The 18602-nt window shown below is 53.7% G+C and overlaps 7 protein-coding genes across 7 annotated transcripts; 3 read left to right on the top strand and 4 right to left on the bottom strand.

Moving 5' to 3' along the window:
- Positions 1 to 1798: 1798 nt before the first annotated feature.
- On the bottom strand, positions 1799 to 3899 carry A1O5_09709 (uncharacterized protein; the record flags this gene model as incomplete). The annotated part of the gene is made up of 2 exons (XM_007750288.1): positions 1799 to 1945; positions 2007 to 3899. The coding sequence occupies 2 exons, from the start codon at positions 3897 to 3899 to the stop codon at positions 1799 to 1801; spliced, it is 2040 nt and encodes a 679-aa protein (XP_007748478.1).
- Positions 3900 to 7080: 3181 nt separating this feature from the next.
- On the top strand, positions 7081 to 8571 carry A1O5_09708 (uncharacterized protein; the record flags this gene model as incomplete). The annotated part of the gene is made up of 1 exon (XM_007750287.1): positions 7081 to 8571. The coding sequence occupies one exon, from the start codon at positions 7081 to 7083 to the stop codon at positions 8569 to 8571; it is 1491 nt and encodes a 496-aa protein (XP_007748477.1).
- Positions 8572 to 8862: 291 nt separating this feature from the next.
- On the bottom strand, positions 8863 to 9362 carry A1O5_09707 (uncharacterized protein; the record flags this gene model as incomplete). The annotated part of the gene is made up of 2 exons (XM_007750286.1): positions 8863 to 8994; positions 9096 to 9362. The coding sequence occupies 2 exons, from the start codon at positions 9360 to 9362 to the stop codon at positions 8863 to 8865; spliced, it is 399 nt and encodes a 132-aa protein (XP_007748476.1).
- Positions 9363 to 9793: 431 nt separating this feature from the next.
- On the top strand, positions 9794 to 10488 carry A1O5_09706 (uncharacterized protein; the record flags this gene model as incomplete). The annotated part of the gene is made up of 2 exons (XM_007750285.1): positions 9794 to 10044; positions 10110 to 10488. 2 exons carry the CDS (start codon positions 9794 to 9796, stop codon positions 10486 to 10488), a joined length of 630 nt encoding a protein of 209 aa, XP_007748475.1.
- An 864-nt stretch (positions 10489 to 11352) lies between these two features.
- On the bottom strand, positions 11353 to 12091 carry A1O5_09705 (uncharacterized protein; the record flags this gene model as incomplete). The annotated part of the gene is made up of 2 exons (XM_007750284.1): positions 11353 to 11693; positions 11806 to 12091. The coding sequence occupies 2 exons, from the start codon at positions 12089 to 12091 to the stop codon at positions 11353 to 11355; spliced, it is 627 nt and encodes a 208-aa protein (XP_007748474.1).
- A 2394-nt stretch (positions 12092 to 14485) lies between these two features.
- On the bottom strand, positions 14486 to 16111 carry A1O5_09704 (DnaJ like subfamily C member 3; the record flags this gene model as incomplete). Its single annotated transcript, XM_007750283.1, has 1 exon — positions 14486 to 16111. One exon carries the CDS (start codon positions 16109 to 16111, stop codon positions 14486 to 14488), a length of 1626 nt encoding a protein of 541 aa, XP_007748473.1.
- A 460-nt stretch (positions 16112 to 16571) lies between these two features.
- Positions 16572 to 17966, top strand: A1O5_09703 (uncharacterized protein; the record flags this gene model as incomplete). The annotated part of the gene is made up of 1 exon (XM_007750282.1): positions 16572 to 17966. One exon carries the CDS (start codon positions 16572 to 16574, stop codon positions 17964 to 17966), a length of 1395 nt encoding a protein of 464 aa, XP_007748472.1.
- Between the last annotated feature and the right edge of the window lie 636 nt (positions 17967 to 18602).

Below are 18602 nucleotides of genomic sequence, written 5' to 3'. Positions count from 1 at the left end.
TCCTCGTCGTCGGTTCTCGGCCAGACCCTTACACAGCCAGTCCCTTTCGCCTTTTCGGGAAACTTGTCACTCGTTGTACCATGATACCATGCTGTGTGCGCAATCTGCGCTCGCCCCCGATCCAGCCCGTCAGCCAGCCAGCCAACCAACCAACCAAGCTTGTTCCGGTGACATTTTCCCATATTTCCCTTCGCTCGTCCTCAATCCCCTTCGGTAAGATCACGACGGAGCAGACGAGTACACGTGGCAGTAGCATGGCGGAAGGCCAAAGAACCATGCACCATCTGCACCATCTCGTACACCGGCATGCTTATCTAAGTTCTTTATCGCCCCCTCCCCTGGCCGGAAACAGCTCTCATCCGATCGTCATTTCAATGGGCATCTCGATTGGGACCGGGCGATTTGTCCGTCAAGAGTCAAGACGAGGCAGAACTGTACATTGCACTAACGCACCAGCATCGAAATGTTTGCTATCGGGTGGGTTTCTGTCAGTTTCATTTCCACAGTGTCAATCCCTTCGCCCCGACGCAGTAGCCTTGACGTTGGCATAGAATTTCCCTTCCAAATCCACCCGGGTACCTACAGCGGTCGACCTCCGTGCCGGAAATTTCGTGACACAGCTCAATTTGATGATGCTCCGAACCAGAGCTTTTGCCTTGAACAGCCTGAGGGGATCACCAACGCGCCCAGATGCCACGCGACGAGGCATCCCGCTGAAGCTGACGCGTTAGAACTGGAGTCTGCTTGCTTCACAGAGATACGCATCGCGAGACTGCAGCCGGCCCCACTCCATAGGCCTTCACACAGGTCTGCTCTCCGATTCCTTCACTTGAGATGCTTCCGAGACTTGTTCTGCGCCAGACAGAGTGCATTGCCCTCCACAGTCGCATGCGCAGTTGACGAAAGGCTTCGTTATCGCTTCAGACGGTCAAGATTGTCTTCTAGTCCAAACCCAACTAGGCTAGCGTCTTGGCGTCATGGGTGCCGATGCTAGCCGTCGAGCCATGCTTGGCGTGCAAGACGTTTGGACGTCCCAATATGGAGAACTTGATGGGCGGACTTGATACAGTGGGGTGCAAAAAGTTTGAATACACCTGGTATGGAGTTTTGTTAGCTAGGTGTATTCAAACTTTTTTGCACTCCACTGTAATACCGAGGTGCTAGGACATTACCAAATCAGGAAAGGAAAGGAGCTGAAGAAAGCACATGCTTCAAGTCCGCCTCAGAGTCCACCGTTCAGCAATCTGCAACAAGACAATTCCATTCCATTAGTCACCTGCCAGCGTCCCTAACATACAAGTTCGTCAAAGCGTGAGGGCGGAGAAGTGATGTTTTGAGGGAGTTGAACTGTTGAGGTGTGAATGATCCAGCTTGACTGCAATGATCCATGCATCTCCGACGAATCAAGATCCAATCGTGAGAGCTCTTCATATACCAAAACAAAACCACATGAATCGTGAATAAGTCGTGGGTATTTCGTAATGCGCGCCCAAGGTACCACCGCTAAACGCTCGCATGCACCAAAAAGCATTACCCCGGTCCCTAAAATGCAGGCATCAAACCAGCCAAGAGCCATGAACACAGGAGCAGAATACATGTTTCAGAAGAAGAAAGAGTCGTCATGGGTATCTCTCAATGCAGGCCGTTAAGACTTAATGGTCAGAAGAGTAGCGTCTCGCAAGTATGCCTCCGCTTCGCTGATCGTGCTGAACTCGAAGGCCGCATCGTCTGAGGAATAGTTCTCCCCATCCCAGTCAAGGAATCGTCGTTATCTTAAATCGGGATCGATCCGCTCTATTCATCGGGCAGCATTATCCTCACTTGTCGCCACAGCTACCAAAGCTTCCAGTCGATTCATTCCTCCACCTCCCCCGTTACGATTACCAAAAGAAGCGGAATTTCGGTGACGGCCCTGTTCGAGATATGGAGCTGGGGCGAGGCAAACCTAGACTGGGATCAGTCGCTGTGCTTTGGCGACAAAATCAACTTCGCAAGGAGCAACTTACATTCTGATGTGTATCCGGAGGCAATGGCCCGTGCTGTGGTTCTATATATCCACTACTAGGCATGATCATTGGGTGCACTTCTACTGCCGTCATCCCTGGGGTAGGAACACCGTCGCTGCTGCTGGAATCTTCGGGCGAAGTTCTCGTCGGCGCACCGTACCACGCTTGTCGTTTCGTTCCTTTTGCCGAAGATTGTCCCTCCAAGGCTTCGCGCGTCATTTGCTGGTGCTGTTGAACAGTCATGATGGACGGGGGTGGAGGTCCCATGTCGACGTGCCTGGGGGGCTCATTGAATCGCATGCCCACATTCTGGATTTCATTGATTGTCTGCTGACCCCATGATCCGGCACCTTGGCCTCGGTCTGCATGCTCGTCAAGCTCTGGGTACTGGCTGAGACGATGACCTTCCCACGAAACATGACCTCGACGTATACGAGGATCCGAGCCCGCAGCTGATGAGGACATGTTAGCATCAATCTGCATAGGACTCGGTTGGCGACGTGGAGGGGTGTACGAGCGGTGCTGGACGTGATCAAAGCTCTCAATCCCTGGCAGTCGAGGAGCATGACCCGCTGCCGCTGTGGCATGTTGAGCATGTGCAGGTTGAGGGGCATCCGGAGTCTGCGAGTACGTTAGTCCGCTCGTAGCAGGACGCCCATAGTTGTAATTGCCGGCCGGATAAGTGGATGCATGCCACGTTCGCCTGCGCCAATCCTCCCCAGGTGGAACATGTTGGCTAGGAGCGATAGAAAACGTTGCAGAAGTAGGACTAGCAAACACACTTGAACTTGAAGATGCGTGGGAACCGGGCGGGCCCATCTGGTTCATATAGCCAACAGGGTAGCCGGGAGGGTATTGGCTCTGGTACGGATTAGGACCTGACGGTACGGACAAGCGACGGGATTGTGGCCTTGAGCCGAAAAAGCCGCCCAAGCGGGCATTGCTTGATACTGGCGAAGCCATCGTGGACAAAAAGCCCGGACTTCCAGGGGTCGCAGAGAAATTGGCAGAGGTGGGCGTGCTCAGACCACCAGGAGAATTTGGGTTATATCCACGATACTGAGCAGGCGGTGTGTGCGGTGGCTCGATTCCCAGGTTTGGTCTGCTCGCATTATCACTGGCCATGAGAAGAGGCGGCGGTCGACGTTTTCCATCGGTGACGATACTGTAGTTCGAGGATGTCGAGCCAACACTTGAAGCAGAGAGATTTCGGCTGTGGCCTCGACTGTGACTTCCAGTGCTGCCAGCGGTGCCTGTTCGCGGACGGCCAGTTGGTCTAACACGGTCGGTACGAATCTGCCGCTGGAACCGAGTCCCGGTAGCAGCAAGCGAGTCGGTGGGAATTTCCTCATTGACATGCACAGTCTGAGCGTGTTGGCGCAAGTTGTCCAGCCGGGAGAATCGGCGATTGCAGTGGCACTGGAACGGACGTTCGCCCGTGTGTTTTCTGATATGGCGAGCCAAGTGCTCGCTTCGAGTAAAACTGAGATTACAGGGCGGGTAACCCGTGCAGAAAAACCTCTGGCCCTTCTTCTTCCTAGAGGCAGAGTCTGCCTCACCTGGGTCGGCCTCGTTGTCCGAACCAGGTTGGCCGGTGTCATCGTCGTCCATGTCCATGGCGCCTGACATTGTCTCGCCGCCATCTCTTCTCATTGAGGACTTGTCTCGATCAGGGTCTGACCGATCAATCTGCGTGCCTTGACTCGATGGCTGGGAGGTCGTTTGGGGGCTTGACCGGGACTGAAAGGCATGGTCTATGACCGCGACTTGGGACTCGTCCATCACTGTTGATGCATAGCGACCCGGCCGCGGGGTTGTCGGTGATTCCGGATCCTCTATCCTGTCCTTGGACGGCAGATTGTCGCTTAGGACGAGACTGGAGATGGCTGCCATGGTGGTGGGGTTTGAGATGAGGCAATGCCAGTGCAACGGTCAGGCACTTGAGAGGTTGCGGCTTTACGCCACACAATGATTGCACATCCGGAGCGGCCTTGTTCGACGATGAGGCTGCGAGGTGGTGTAGCGGGAACCGAGTTTTACGATGATGAGAACTGGGTGTTGGGCTGAAGGATTCGATAGACAATGGCGCAGTGGGAGGTGGCGACGTAACGGACACTCTCGGAGGGGCTGGAAGACGGTGATAAGGCCAGGGCGGTCCGGGCGCAGAAGGGTTCAGCGAGGATGCGGCTGTGGAAGCGAACAATCCATACGATCGACTCGTGGCCGGGGGAGCAGGCGAGGGGGGACGAGGGGAGAATGAGAGGAGGGAGAGCGATGAAGCAGCTAGCGAGGGATCTGAGAGTGTGAGGAGAGTTCGACAACTGGGCGAACGAAGAAGGACAAGGTCTTGATGTGGTTGATCGCAGACGCAGATGCAGGACTCGGGAGGTGATGAAGTGGGAGAAGACACCAGGGGGTTATTGTTGGCGGCGAGGCATGCCCCTGGTGTGGATGGTGGAGTCGGTGCTAAGTAAAGTTGAGTAAAGCAGGGCTCCAGGCGGGTGGCAGATGACGAGCCTTAAGGGCACCATGGGGTGGATCCGAGCGGGTTGCGAGGCGTCAGAAAGGGCCGCCCAGTTGCGAGCGTTGCTGGAACATTTGATATATACTGCTGCGTTTTAGTCAGCAAGGGTTTGGAACGGTGGCCGTTCGCTGGATACGATGACGGGTCCGATGGGGGGGGAGAAGATGGTGACGACGATGATGTTGGATGATGATCCGATGGATGATGGATGATGGGCGATGGACGATGGACAATGGGATGGATGTGGTGGCGGATGAATCAGGCAGAGCGGGCAGAAGAATGGAAGAGAAGGAAAATGAGATGCATGTGCAGCAAGTGTACGAGGTAGTTAGTGTAGTGCCATGCCGTGCAGCGCAGCGCAGTGCATTGACCCCCGAGTGTGATGTGCGAAGGGCAGAGCGTGAACGAACATGAAGGGGCCCGGGATGCAAAGTTGCGCAGGGCCATCCCAAGGCCGACAGTGCCGTCATCAACCATCCCTCCATCCATCTCATCCATCATCCAACACAGACTGGCACTCGGAGCGTTCCTGTCTGTGTGCCTGTCTAGGTAGCCTCTCTAGGTGGGCTAGTCGCTGGGGCAATTGCTTGGGGCGCCTGGAGCGAGTACCAATGGGCTGTTGCATGTTGCAAATGGAGGGGCAGGACTGATTGGCGGGGCAAGGCTGATGGTTAACTACCTCATTTACTGGGTACATCTAGGTGCCTCGGTGCCTCTAGGCGGTTAGTTGCTCGTAAATGCTCGACGCTTGGGAGATACTGGGCGCCACTAGGTAGTTATGTATTTGGTACCTCGTAGCCAGAGGATATTTCAGGGCACAGCCTACCAGGCTCTCGCCCTCTCCCCTCCCCTGCTCTCACTCTCAGCGCCAACCGCAACCCACACGCCCGTTGATGTGCATGACTAGTTCGGCGTCAACCAGCGTCGATGCCCCTCGCAGGACTCTAGCCATCCCTGCGAGATCACCATCGTGGCCACTGAGCTTCGCCAACCAAATCTTAAAAGGCCTCTGGCCCTCCACAGCTGTCGACAACTCTCCCCTCTCTAGCAGTCCTCCTTGCCTCCTTCAAGGGCCACACCTTACCCTACATGGCGAACCATCCATTCTTGTCCTTTGCCCGCTCGTGAAAATGGCCAACTGCCTCTCTCCTGCCTTTTTATGCGTCTCTTTCGACCCTCAATGAACCCGTGGGACGGCCGTCAATCTCTCCTGCACACCGCGCTCGAGACTGGTTTGTTCCTGATGTACAGTTTCTCACCACCGTCGCTGCGATTCTCCTGTAATCCCACTTGCTCAGCCCTTCTCTGATCGAATCACCTTTTCGCCATGCAGGCTAAGAGCGAAGCCGAGCCTGTCATCCCGGTCTTATTCTTCGTGTATCCCCCTCGCCTGACTCACCTCTTGTTGCGCGTACAAGACCCCTCTGCATGCGGAATACCCCGCCAATCCGTGTCCGCCCTCTCTTTGACACCCGAGATTGTACTCGTGCTGGAGACTGCTTCTGACAGCTTTCCTCCCTTCGCTGACCGCATATCTGCCGCAGGATGCCCCGGGTGTCTCGGCTTGGATGATCCAATAGACTTATTGTCGCGGGCCTCAGGCTTTGTCAGGTATTCCATCTGTCAGGTACCTGATACGTGGAACGTGGGTCACCGTTGCTCGCCGAGAATAACTGACCCTGGAAGGCAATTACTCGACTTGCAGCAAGCCCCCTTCACTCGGTCCAGGAACAGGGACCGGCGTCAGGTACACCGAGTCCGACAGCCGTGTCCCAGTCCTTTACGCTTTGCACCGGATCCCCTGTAACGGATGATCAGATGATCCTTCTCAGCTTTCCTGGTAGATGGGATCAGCCATCTATTGCCATGGTTACTGAACCTGCCCAAAAATATTGCCCCCAGCAGCAGGACGCAAATGAGCTAAGCCGGGCAAGATAGAAAACATGCTTTGGATATGGAGACTCTATATTCCCAACACCACACGACTTGAGGGCGGCCCCGTGCTTCCCCGCGTACCGTAATCTGCACCGGTTCCGCCTCATGTGAGTTTTTGTACAGATCGATTCGGATAAAGGAAAAAAAGGATGGCAATCGTACTTTTGGCCAAAGTGACAAAAGTGTAATATTGTTACTTGGAAACGATAAGAAGCCGGGCCAGTACCAATATGGTTAGCTTCAGCCTTGCCCGAGCCTTTGAGCCGATCTTCAAGTTAGTCATCTCGCTAAACATCGCCATTCCATCCTTACACTACATATTCGGATATGGAGAACGGCCGGATTCACTGTTCATAATTTTAGTTTTCAGATCCGTGAATGGATCCAGTCAGCTCCGGTCCATATTTCTAGCCCAAAAGTCAGGGCAAAGAAGATTTCCATCCTGAAAAGCGAAACCTGTCAACTTTGACACATTGATGACAGCGAGACTTTCTCTGGCACAGAGATTCTTCTCCACAAGGACAAGTTCTATATGGTGCGCGGCGGCTAAGGACCAAAAATATTTCCTCGCCCTCGAAATCGTACGAGAGAGATTGACCGGGGGATGGCATGAATATGGCCACAACGACCACCCGGGCGGATCCAAGCAACGCCACGTCGACTTACATCAACATTGACTCTCTCACCTCCGACGACTTCTCGCCTTACACGCATGCCAACAACCTCGTTCTCGCTGCGAACAACCCGTCCGACCCGACCATTGATCTCACTACACCTTTATCTCGTGTTCTTTTCGACCTTCAAGAGATCGATTCGCACATTCATACTCTTACCTCCCGCTCGGCGCTCGACATCCTAACATACACTGCTACTCAAAATTCCGCTGCTCAAAGGATACTCAACAGGATAGAAGAGGAACGAGCGCGCCTACTTGCTAGCTACGAACGGCTAGAAAAAGAAGTCCTGGTGCGGCATCGGAACGCAGTGATTGCGAAGATCACCGCGCAACGGAGCTGGGAGGTTCTACGATTAGGGAGGGGTGTACAAAGAATCGTCAACCTTGCAAGACAGTTTGAAACCATCCTTGCGGAGGCGGGACTCGGGGGAGGCACGAGAGTCGGCAGGGAAGATCACGGCGCGCTCGTGCGCGCAACTCGTTCGGTCCTTGGGTTTCGCGATGTCATCACTGGAAAAGATGGCGGTGAGTTGGCGCGCATCAACCTTGTGAAAACATTGCGGGGAAGGGTCTTCGAAGATGGCGAGGCTCGGATCCTCGACTTCGCCAGACGCATTGTCAGGGAGTTCTCAATGAGTACGCTGTCCTCGGGCCCTGGCGGTGGAGTTTCAACAACCTCGGGACCCACGTATCGAGAAGTGGAGGACAGCCGTGCCCGGTTTACGAGCGCAGTCCACATTCTCTATCTCCTGTCCCCAGCACCAAGGATAGATGGAGAGAAGATGACAAAGAAGGACTTTGAACCCGAATATCTACTCCGTGCATTGCAGGGGTATCTGCAGACGGCTATCACGTCGAGTTCTGCATCGATTGGGAGGGCTTTGGGGCAGCTACCGACACTAGACCGGGTTTTGCTGGAGACGAGCGCACGGTGTCAAAGCATTGTGGCTCTCGAAGTCTTGCTGCGTGGCATATCTCCCCCCGACCATCCTTCACTGCAGCTTGAAGCTCCAGACGACAAGAGGACCATCAATGACGGCGGCGAAGAGGGCTTGGATGAAGACAGAGATGAGATTACAGTGCCCTCTACACACGTCCCTCCGGACAACTTCCTCTCCTTGCTCCTCGGTGCCCTCGACACAGCCTCTCTACCCTCATACTTCTGGCGCTCACTGGCGTCCTCGCTCTCCCTTCGCGTTCAGGAGATTCTGACGAGAGGAGGCGTTTCCGCACGCACGTTGCGAAGTCAGCGCGACACTGTCCGGCAGGAGGTCCGCGAGTGTGTGCTTCGAGGCTCAAAGTTGCCGAAGGTTGTTTTGGTGGGTGATCCGAAAGCAACTTCGACTACGAGGGATGAGCAACAAGTAGACAACTGGGACCGAGAGGCGGCGGTGATGGTTGGGAGTGTTGTCAGTTTACTGGGGCGGTAGAAGACCGAACCCTCTACACAATGCATGGTTTCGGTGCTCCTGAAGAGGAGTGAAGATGTAAATTCAGAAAGCCCTACCCACTGTCGAACCGAGCCGTAGCTGATTCCCTGAATCCACGCTATGCAATTCTTTCGTCTTGTTGTACATTTGTAGCCTGCCTGTACATTTCTCTTCATCGTCATACGAGGCTGAAAGGACGGCCTGTCTTCTCTCGAGATCAACACGCTCATTCTCTCGAGCCATCGCCGTCCCGTCTAGGATGTGTGAAACCCTAGACATCCACCTGTTCGCTCACCCGAACCATGGCTTGCCTTTCCTCTCCGATTTTGCCTTTGCAGCCGCCTCGGCATCTTCTTTTGCCATTTTTTCTAACGTACGATCTCGTTTGTAGTCCACAACTCTCTTCTCTTTGAAGTATTTGATCTGGAGTCGCAAAGGATAGGCACTGTTAGTCTTCATGTGCTTGCTTTGATGCAGCGTTGCAGGCTTGGAATTGGAGGAGATATCGATCCAATTGCACTCACCCAACTTCTTGCACAATCCTTCTCGTAAGCAGCTACCTCTGCCGGACACACCTTCCTTGCCTTCTCATCTTCCTTGATTGCGTCCAATATATCGTGCCGATCCAGACACTGAAAGAAAATATCGCGGGACTCGTAGCATTGTTCGCGAGACGTGCGGTCTGGAGCCACGTAGCCACCGTCTTTGGATCGTGGGGGTAGGTTCGATGATTGTGGTGACGAAGGATTAGAGGCAGAGCCCCCGAGCCAGGTTGGAAGACCCCAGGCCATGGCTTGCGGAGATCGAAACGAGCTGGGGAACGGAGAGGCGACAGTGAGGATCTAGTGGTGGAGGTTGAGAGACGTGGGATGGCTGCTTATATGCGCTTTGTAGAATCGGCGTCCTTGCTGGTCGTGCGTAAAGGCTACTCAAGAGATCTCACTGGTGTGGACAGTTTATTCTTCAATAGCATTTTGGAGACGGCAGACCCCCGAGATCCTGGCGAGGCTGGCGACCGCAGCCCTTCACGTGATACGGCTCGGAGTTTGATCGTCATCTGTTGGGTCGTCTCTCGACTCCATTTCAACACCTTTCACCTATCGATAGCCGCCATGTTTATATATTGCACGCAGCACTCAGCCTCATGGCGATGCTAACATCAGCGTTCGCAACCCAAACCCCCAAACCCCTCTACTCATAAAACAGCGAGGACAGAGTGCTCATGCCGCCTCGACGGCGCAAACCTCCCCGCGCAGGAGCCCTCACCGAACTTCCGCCTCTGAAGATCATCCGCTCCATCCTCCTCCTACAGCTCTCCTACTACGCGACGGCCCTCGTGCTGATATTGTTCACAACCTTGGTTCTGGGCCAGAGATTCTCTTTCAATTTGATATTTGATTGGAATAGCGTGCGCGGGGATACGACTGTCGGCTGGACTGTCGGCTTCTTATGGGTTGTTGACGGGTTTATAACGTGTGTCCCCTCCCCTCCATACGACAAACACAAGACGGTACTCTGATCTGACACTCTTTCCACAGAGTAATACCAATCCTTCTTCTAATCTCTCGCTCGAAACTCGTCCCCGACTTTGCCTTGACGATTCACTTCATTCACCTCCTCATAACCTCTTTCTACACGGGCGGCATTCCGACGAACTTATTATGGTGGGGACTAGAAGCTGGCAGCGCGGCGTTGATGATTACGTTAGGTGTTTGGGCCTGCCGGTATCGTGAAATGCAACCTATCTCTTTCGGGACTCCGGCGCACAAGAAAGCAACTGGTCAAAATGCAGCCAACGGATCGGCACAGGTAGCCGTTATCGACGATCATATACGAGGCAGTCCGGGAAGGGGCATAAGGAACGATGCAGGTCCAAGCTATGAGATGGTCAATGTGAGAGGAGACCAAAATGTATAATTGAATTGGAAGACATGAACGAAGTTCTTTGGATTGAGTGGTGATGCACCGTAAAGACCTCCTCATGCCTGCGCAAGACAGCAATCTGTGTCGTGAAGGCAAGATCTTCTGGCTTGCTTTACCGTCGACGAGGGAAGTGATAAGCTCACGTTCTTTGAAGAATTCGGATCAGGAAATCCCATTTCGCGTGGGGATCGCGTTGCTTGGATGTCAGGCCCATCCACTTTGTCACCCGACAGGCCTTGGATCGAGTCGGGGACAAAGTCCAGACCCTGGCCTCGTGGCGTTGAGGCCAAACTGGAGAGTCGGAATATTGTCGACATCCCATCAGGATCCCGAAGGACCTTACAAAGCGAGCTGCGGGGTTGAAAGAATGGAATATCGCCCGTTGAAACCCCAGCCGCTGGATCGGAGTTGGGTTGAACAGCTCGTTGGACATGGCAAGATCGAAATACGACCTTGCTGACATGATTAGGGACGTGACCCTTGACATCTTTTCGGATCTATTCCTTCTGACATTGGTGTCACCTGCCCACATGGAGCCGAGTACCTCGCGTTGAAAGCCTCCCGGATATATCTTTCCTGCCTTCTCACCTGCCTCACGACGCGGCCGTTCCAGCATGTCCATGCCCCTTCCTCCCTCAACACCTCTGGTAACTCGAACATCTGGAAGCTATCCTCCATCCTCCTCTGCCCGGCTTCCTGTCGGAGCTCCCTCAATCTGATGGCCCTCCTACGACTGTTCAAGCCTACAACCGCGGCGGTGTACTCCCCAGAGAGATGGTCTTTGGCGTGGGATCTTTGATTCTCCCGGCCTTGTGGAGGGCCTCGCCGATCATAGTTGCGACCTCGCGCCAGGAAGATTCATGTCCATTTTCGCAGAAAAAAATAGAGATTGTCAATAAACTCCTGCAGCAGCGCATCTTCCATCTGATGCAGCAAGGTCACAAACACCTGCGCAAGGTCAAGCACGTGGATCCGTGATTCCACCGATAATCCCTTGCCTACGTGTCCCGCGAAACCGTGCTTCATTGCAAAGCGGGTGAGCGTCGGGATTTGGATCGTCAGTCGTCTGCGTCGCGGATTGTACCCGTAAGGCAAGGGCGGGATCATGACGGCGATCTTGGCCTTGTCGCCAATCTCTTTCTGATATTTCAGAATAGTCAGGTCGATTTGTCGATGCGGCGCGTCGTCAGGCACAGAGTCTATTTCGGGAGCGATCGTTGTCGTGGTAGGTCTTGTCGCCCTTGAACTCGCCGCGCGCATTGTCGTCCAAAACACCGGGGCCGAACGTATGGATGTATACGGTCGATTTACCCCGCCGGGCTCGATCCGCTGCACCCTGGCAGACGGCTTCAGCGCTGGGCTTATGGTCCGCAGCTGCTGTATGGAAGATAGCATCGTTCTCGAGTGCTCGAGTCTTGATGAAGGTGGCGTCATCCAGGTCTCCTACTACGGCTTTGGCTCCTGAGGATTGGACTTGTTGCCCATGCGACACGCGCCGGACGAGACCAGTCAGCCTTCCCACAGCCTTCTCCCACGCGCCTCGAGGCCCTCCAATGGATCGACCTTTTCTCCAGCCATTTGCCCCGGCGACGATCATCTGAAGTCATTTCCCCTGTATTGACGTCATGGGAATGAAGGTGTTGCCAGTGTCGCAAAATCACAGCAATGCGGTGGGATGAATGGATGTTATCGATCTTGGTAATTGACTTTTCTCATCTGGCTGCCAGTTGCCCGGTTTCCTTTCCGAGATCAAAGACCCACGATGTCGCCGGGCAAGAATGTCCTCGTAATTGGCCCAGGCTTCATAGGCTTGAATGCCCTCGACTACCTGGTCCGAGAATGTCGGCGAGTCGGTAAGGGGGACGGGGTGCGGCTGGCCTTGTCGTGCTTTATTGTTTTGCAACACAACGCAAACTTCAGCGCCAGTCTGAGAATCTCAGGTGAAGGTTTGAACCCCATCGAGTCGCCGCCCCCCAGAGCCATCAGAGAGCTCAGCAGGGTGACACAGGTTGTGTGAACTATGGTCTTCATTCTTCCTAAATGACAGATATGGGACCTACACCAACGGCGATGAGACCGTGATTTGTGCTGTGTGTGGTATCCGATATGGTTTTTTTGGAACCAAGATGCAGAGGTGATACATCTATGTAGCCGCAAAGAGCACCATGAGATCATGCTATTTGACAATGTCAGACTTAAAAATGCCCGTCTAATCTGTCCCTTAGCGTCAACAAGCCAGACCAGCTGATCAGAGTGTATCATATTGCACGACAAAATAGGTGCTGCTAAAAAAGGCCAACAAGGAATCGACCTATGGACTCCATGGACCTGCCCCAGCGGCCAAATACTTCGGTTTCGCCGGAAGGAATCTCTAAGCTCGACATCCTGTGGCTGCACCTCGTAGTCGGCGCCCTTTTTGTGTGTCTCACTCTCGCAGTCAAGCTGGCACCGTAAGCTTCCATGTTCTCGTTCAGTTTCTTGTACCAGGTTCAGCAAAGGACATGTGCTCGGTACGAAGTAGAGTCTGGCGCGACTGGTGGCAGTGGCCCTCAACAGCCGATGTCGCAGCAGAGCAGAATGCATGCCTGCGTGGGACAAAAAAAAGCAAATCTCGTCTACTGAATCATTGTTGTGACGGAGGAGCCGTAGCTGCGACGTTCAAGAGTCAATGTCGAGCGCCAAAGTTCCAGCGACTTGATTAGCCTGCGGGCACAAACGAAGTCGTCGCCAGGTAGGCGTGAGCTCCCAGGTCTTGCTTTCCTCCGGACTGGGCTGGGCCTTACGGAGAATTTCCGGAGACAGTGAGTCTCCTCTGGAGTAGCAGCCACCAATTCCCCGGCGTCCAGTAGGCCGTATCCTAAACTGTCCTCGTCGTCGATCACGGATAATACTTATGCAGAGCTTCTGTTGAAAGTTACGCCAGGCACAACGGACGTGATGACGACCTCGAAGCCAAGGTCAGAGCCAGAGTGTTTGTGGTCTAAGGTTCCTTCGCAACATATGAACTAAGTACTTAGCGATGTGACGAGTTCGGGGGCCGTGCTCCTCCGGATGCCCATACCAGATTGCAACGGCCGTTGTGCGTTGCACGTGAAAATTGTTGCGGAGTTGCTCAATTTGACAAGGCGTTCAGCTGTTTCACGGCCGCCGGTCTGCGCCAGCCGTCGAATGTACGAGTTCGTACTCGGTACGTATGTTGCTTGGAAACAGCTGCCTGTATTCCGCATGTACTCGGCACACAGGGTCTCAAGTGTTTCACCACGCTTCGCAGTCTCAGGCCATATGCGGCTCGAAGTAATTGGCGGGCGAGGCGAGGCGGGATCGGAAGGGAGAGGCTTGGGGGGCGCGACCAGGGTATACATACCACTAGTCGGAAGTAGTCAAATGCGGAGTACGACGGCACTGCGCTCGAGCTGCTCTAGGCGCAAATCCAACCCCGGCTGATAGACAATTCAGGCGTAAGACATTGGAGTAGCTTGATTGCTTCTGCAGGTAGAGTGTTTCCCGCTGCTGTTTCAGAGAGGGTCGTCAAGCTCGGGTAGCGATAGTCAGTGCAGGAATGCGAGACTGCAATTCTGCCCTGGCAACAAGTACAAACCAGGGTGTTTTTCGAGGATTGGACAAGCTAATGTCCAGCTGCCCGTTCAGAAATCGCCAGCGCCGACGGAATCGTAGACTCATTGACATGGAAGTGAGAGACCGCTGTGTTTCGAACATCAATGGTCGGTCCGAAAAGAGGTTTGACTGGTGTGATAGCGACGTAGCCGGTTTGGTAAAGGACTAGGCGAACTTGACTTGCTCTCGAAAGGAAAGGTGACTTGGACTTTTGTCTTTTTTTGCAAATCCTGCCACACTAACGGTGGCGTCAAGTCAAAGCTGAAAGAGCAGACAAGGGACCTTGTGAAGTTGAAAGAACATGGGGGTATCAATTCGTGAAACGATAAGGAACATAATATGCAAGGCCAGGAAACCGGACCAGATAGCTCCCGCCCTATCCGAAACCTGGGAATCCTGCAAAGGGATTCCCTCCAGCGAAACCTCCGCCACCGGTTGAGAACTTGAACTGCCTCTGTCCACCACCGCCGGGGAACCCCTGTTGGAAGAAAAACTGCTGGCCTCCTGCGCCAAACGGGCTACCCTGGAAGGGGTGGCCACCCTGGTTGGCCATAGGGTCATTGGGGTCCTCTCCATTGTCGAATTTGGCCTTCAGTTCGGGGTCACTGAGGACTTCATAGGCTTCATTGATCGATGTCATCTTCTTCTCCGCTTCCTCTTTGGATATCCCTCTCGCCGCCGCCTTATCCGGGTGGTAGGTCTTGGTCGCTGTACGATAAGCCTTCTTGATTGTCGCTTCGTCAGCATCACGAGAGACACCTAGGACCTTGTAATAGTCCTTGCTTTTACTCCGCTTCAACGCGACCTGCGCCTCGTGCAATTTGGAATTGATAGTGCCCTGAGCGTCCGGGTGATTGTCCCGAGCGGTGTTGAGCGTCGAGATTGCAGCGTCGAAATTTTCGGCGTCGATTTGTTTCTGGGCTTGGTATAGGAGCGCGTGAAGCGAGTTGGGACTCAAGGTGAGCAGTTCGGAACAGAACTTGCCGGCCTTGTTCGGGTTATTCATCGACATGAACGTTTCACAGGTCTTCTCCAACATCTTCGTGTAGAGATTCGAAGGTGCTTTGGGGTGGATAATTCCCTTTGCACGATGAGCCTCGATGTGGGACTTGAGTTGCGAGAGAAGCCCTGGGTCGTCGTCGGTGCCCTTGCCAACCAGCAGCTTGCTCCCGGAGTTGAATTGTCTTTTGTCGAAGAGAGTCTGAACCTGGTCGACTTGCTTGAAAATATTCTTCTCCTCCCTGAAAAGTGACTTGCAGGGCTTCGAGTCCGGATCAGAATGTAAGCACTTTTTGATCTGGTCCATGCCTAGTTTTGTATCCCCCAAACTGTAGAATAACATGGCCGAAATTTGTAGGTGTGGTTCCACTAAGCCCGGATGGATCTGGAGGACATGTTGGAGATCGCTAATGCCCTCTTGCACCTCACCACGCTCAAATCGACATCTCGCACGTAGTTGTCGCAGTGACAGAGCCGTACCTGCTGTCATGATGGCAATACCTGCTTGATTGATGCATGCATCCCAATCTTGCTTCTTCTCAGCTTCGACTGCAAAATAGGCCGCGCCCTCTGCCTCTTCAAGCTGGGCCAAATCCGCCACTGCTCGATCCCCCAAGGCGATATAATCTTCCCGGGCAGCAGCCCAGTCTGCATTCTTCGTCCTGATCTTCGCTCTCTGCAACAACGCCCCTTCAAACCGAGGCTTTATCTTTAACACTTTGTCGAAATCTGCGCAGGCCTGTGCATTCCTCCCCAGAGACAAATAGGTGATTCCTCGCTGGAAGAATGTGAGGTAATTGGAGGGGTCTTTGGAGGCGGCCGCATCGAAATATGCGAGAGCCTCAATGTTGGCTCCTCGAGCACGTGCAGCCTTCCCAGACGCAATCAAGGAAGGAAGAGAAGCGTCAGAGGGTATTTCGACGGCATCGACGGCGCCCAGGGAAGCGAGATAGAGCCCCAACAGGGCAGCGAGCAGGCCGAGTCGCTTGATTGGGAGAATCATTATGGCATAATGTGTGGGCGCAGGTGTTGTGCACGGAGAAAGGGCAAGAGAAACAAGTCTATGGAAAAGAGCAAAGAGAAAGGCGCAAAGGGACAAAGAGATGAGAATGAGTGAATGAGTCGATGTCGACGTCGATGTCGTCGCGGATTACCATCAATCTGTCCTTTTGATCCATTTGATTCTCGAAGAATGTGCAGCCGCCGCAGCCACATTGCACCAGCCACAATCGCATGCCGCTTTAAACCCGCTTGGCACACGGGGTACTATTTGTAGGCTGTTGGCTGCACCATGATCTTGACGACCCATGGATCCCAGACGCACTCAACCCATGGACAGACAACAATTTCCTTGCTCAGCAGATCATTCGAGTATAGTATGGGCAACTTTTCCGACTCCCGCGATGGCCTTCCCGCAACCATGAGCTTTGCGCACCCAGAGATGAGGAGCTGATGCAATCATTATGCCCTCCGCAATAGACAAAACAACCGGCACATCAACCTCAGTCCTCCAAGAAGGCTCCCCTCACCGCTCCCGTCGTGCCTCATTGAAGGTCCTGAACCGGAACATTCATCAAGTTGTCCTGGGGGACCAGCTGTTCGACGCGTGGTACTATTCGCCCTATCCCGACAGTATCATCCTTCCACAACCAGGAGATGGCTCGACTGCCGCGGATGCGAGAAACGGCCCCTCTCATGGCCATCTTAGCGGGTACCACAGTTCGATAAGGGGGCAAGAGCCAATTTGCCCCTTTCTCTATGTTTGCCCGTGCTGTTTTCGCTACACATCCCTCAAACAACAATTCATACAACACGTTGCTCGCCACCGCCATCTTCGCAGTCAAAACCTTGAACCAGACCAACCCGTGCCGCAATCCGCATTCAAAGTCTATGAGTGGGAAGGGCACGCGGTCTGGGAAATCGACGGCGAGAGGGAGAAACTCTATTGTCAGAATTTGAGTTTGTTCGGCAAGTTGTTCTTGGAACAGAAAAGTGTCTTCTTTGACACTGGAGGATTCAAGTACTATGTCTTGACGTACACGAAACCCGACATTTCCACGTCGCCAGCATCTGCTACGGCCAAGACCCGAGCACAGAAGCAACGGAGTACATCGGCGAATACGGGAGAGGAAGATGATTCTCTCTACCGTACCCGCGTGCTGGGCTTCTTCTCCAAGGAAAATCTCTCCTGGGACTCAAATAACCTCGCATGCATATTGATCTTCCCTCCATTTCAACATCGGCAACTAGGCCAACTATTGATGGCGGTCTCATATAAGCTTAGCGGGTGGGAATGGGAAGGCGGGGTGATTGGCGGACCTGAGAAGCCTTTGAGTGCAATGGGCCGAAGGTCATACCTGAGATTCTGGTCTGAACGAATTGCACGGTTTTTGATGGGTCAGACCGCGGATGCAGATGCAAAGAGAGTCTTCGACAACGCCAACGCCGACGGGAATGGTAGGAATAGAAAGACCGTCCTTCTGAGAAAAGAGGAGATGACGGTCAAGGAAATTGGCGACAGGACGGGGATGCTGGCAGAGGATGTAGTCGCTGCCCTGACGGAGATGGGCATGTGCAACGTCATGGCACCCAAAAGAAAGAAGGCGAAGTCTTCTACACCTGAAGTGAACGGGACGGCATCCGCGAGTCTCGCTCATGCTGCGGAAATTGACCCAGAAGAATTGGCAACGGTTGTCATCCATCGGTCTAAAATTGTGGAGTGGGCGGAGAAGAACGGCGTCGATTTGAGAAGTCCCGTCAAAGAAGAAGGATTCCTGGGCGAGTGGGCACTGAGCGATCTTGCTGAATCCGACAATGGCAGTCAAAATGCGTCTGGCGAGGAAGGCAGCGATGCCTGATGCACGTCCGTGCCCAAGCAGGCCGAGTATCCTCAGGAAAGCAGACTCCTATGGTCCGGACGTACCGGCTTGATTAAGTGTCTAATAGCGGGTTTCAAAGCACAGTAGTGATCTTTGATGGTCAACATCATCGAGAGTGGCCAGTACTACCTGCCTATACGTAGTAGTATGGTATTGAGTATCTCGTACGAGGTACTCCGTACAAGTAGTGTGGAATATGGATATTACTGCGAACGGGTTCTCGCACCCCGTTCGCACCAGCTCGACAAAACTGGCGGATTCCTGTTCCCAAACGCATCGTCGATCCAAGTAGAGTGCTTTTGGGGGATCGGTCGGGTAAGTACCCAGTAAGCCGGGGACAGGGGCCCTTGGGTCTTGAGTGAGGAGGAGGAGGAGGAGGAGGAGGAGGAGGAGGAGGACGATGGGCCATAAGCCATGGTGCAGCTGTGTTCCATTCTTCACCTCTGCTGTGATCTGCAATGGTTGTTTTCTTGTTCAGTAATTGATCAACATTTTGGTACCTGTTCACAGACTAGTGTGACGAGGTTGGTACGGATCCGGGCCGGTTCAATGTATCCTGCGAACCCTGCCAGGGTTTGGGTAGTCAGCCGTGCCTTTGGAACATACCCAGTACTA

This window comes from Cladophialophora psammophila (assembly GCF_000585535.1).
Source record: "Cladophialophora psammophila CBS 110553 chromosome Unknown aczJe-supercont1.17, whole genome shotgun sequence".
Taxonomy (NCBI): Eukaryota; Fungi; Ascomycota; class Eurotiomycetes; order Chaetothyriales; family Herpotrichiellaceae; genus Cladophialophora; species Cladophialophora psammophila.
This window is presented reverse-complemented; position numbering and strand designations above follow the sequence as displayed.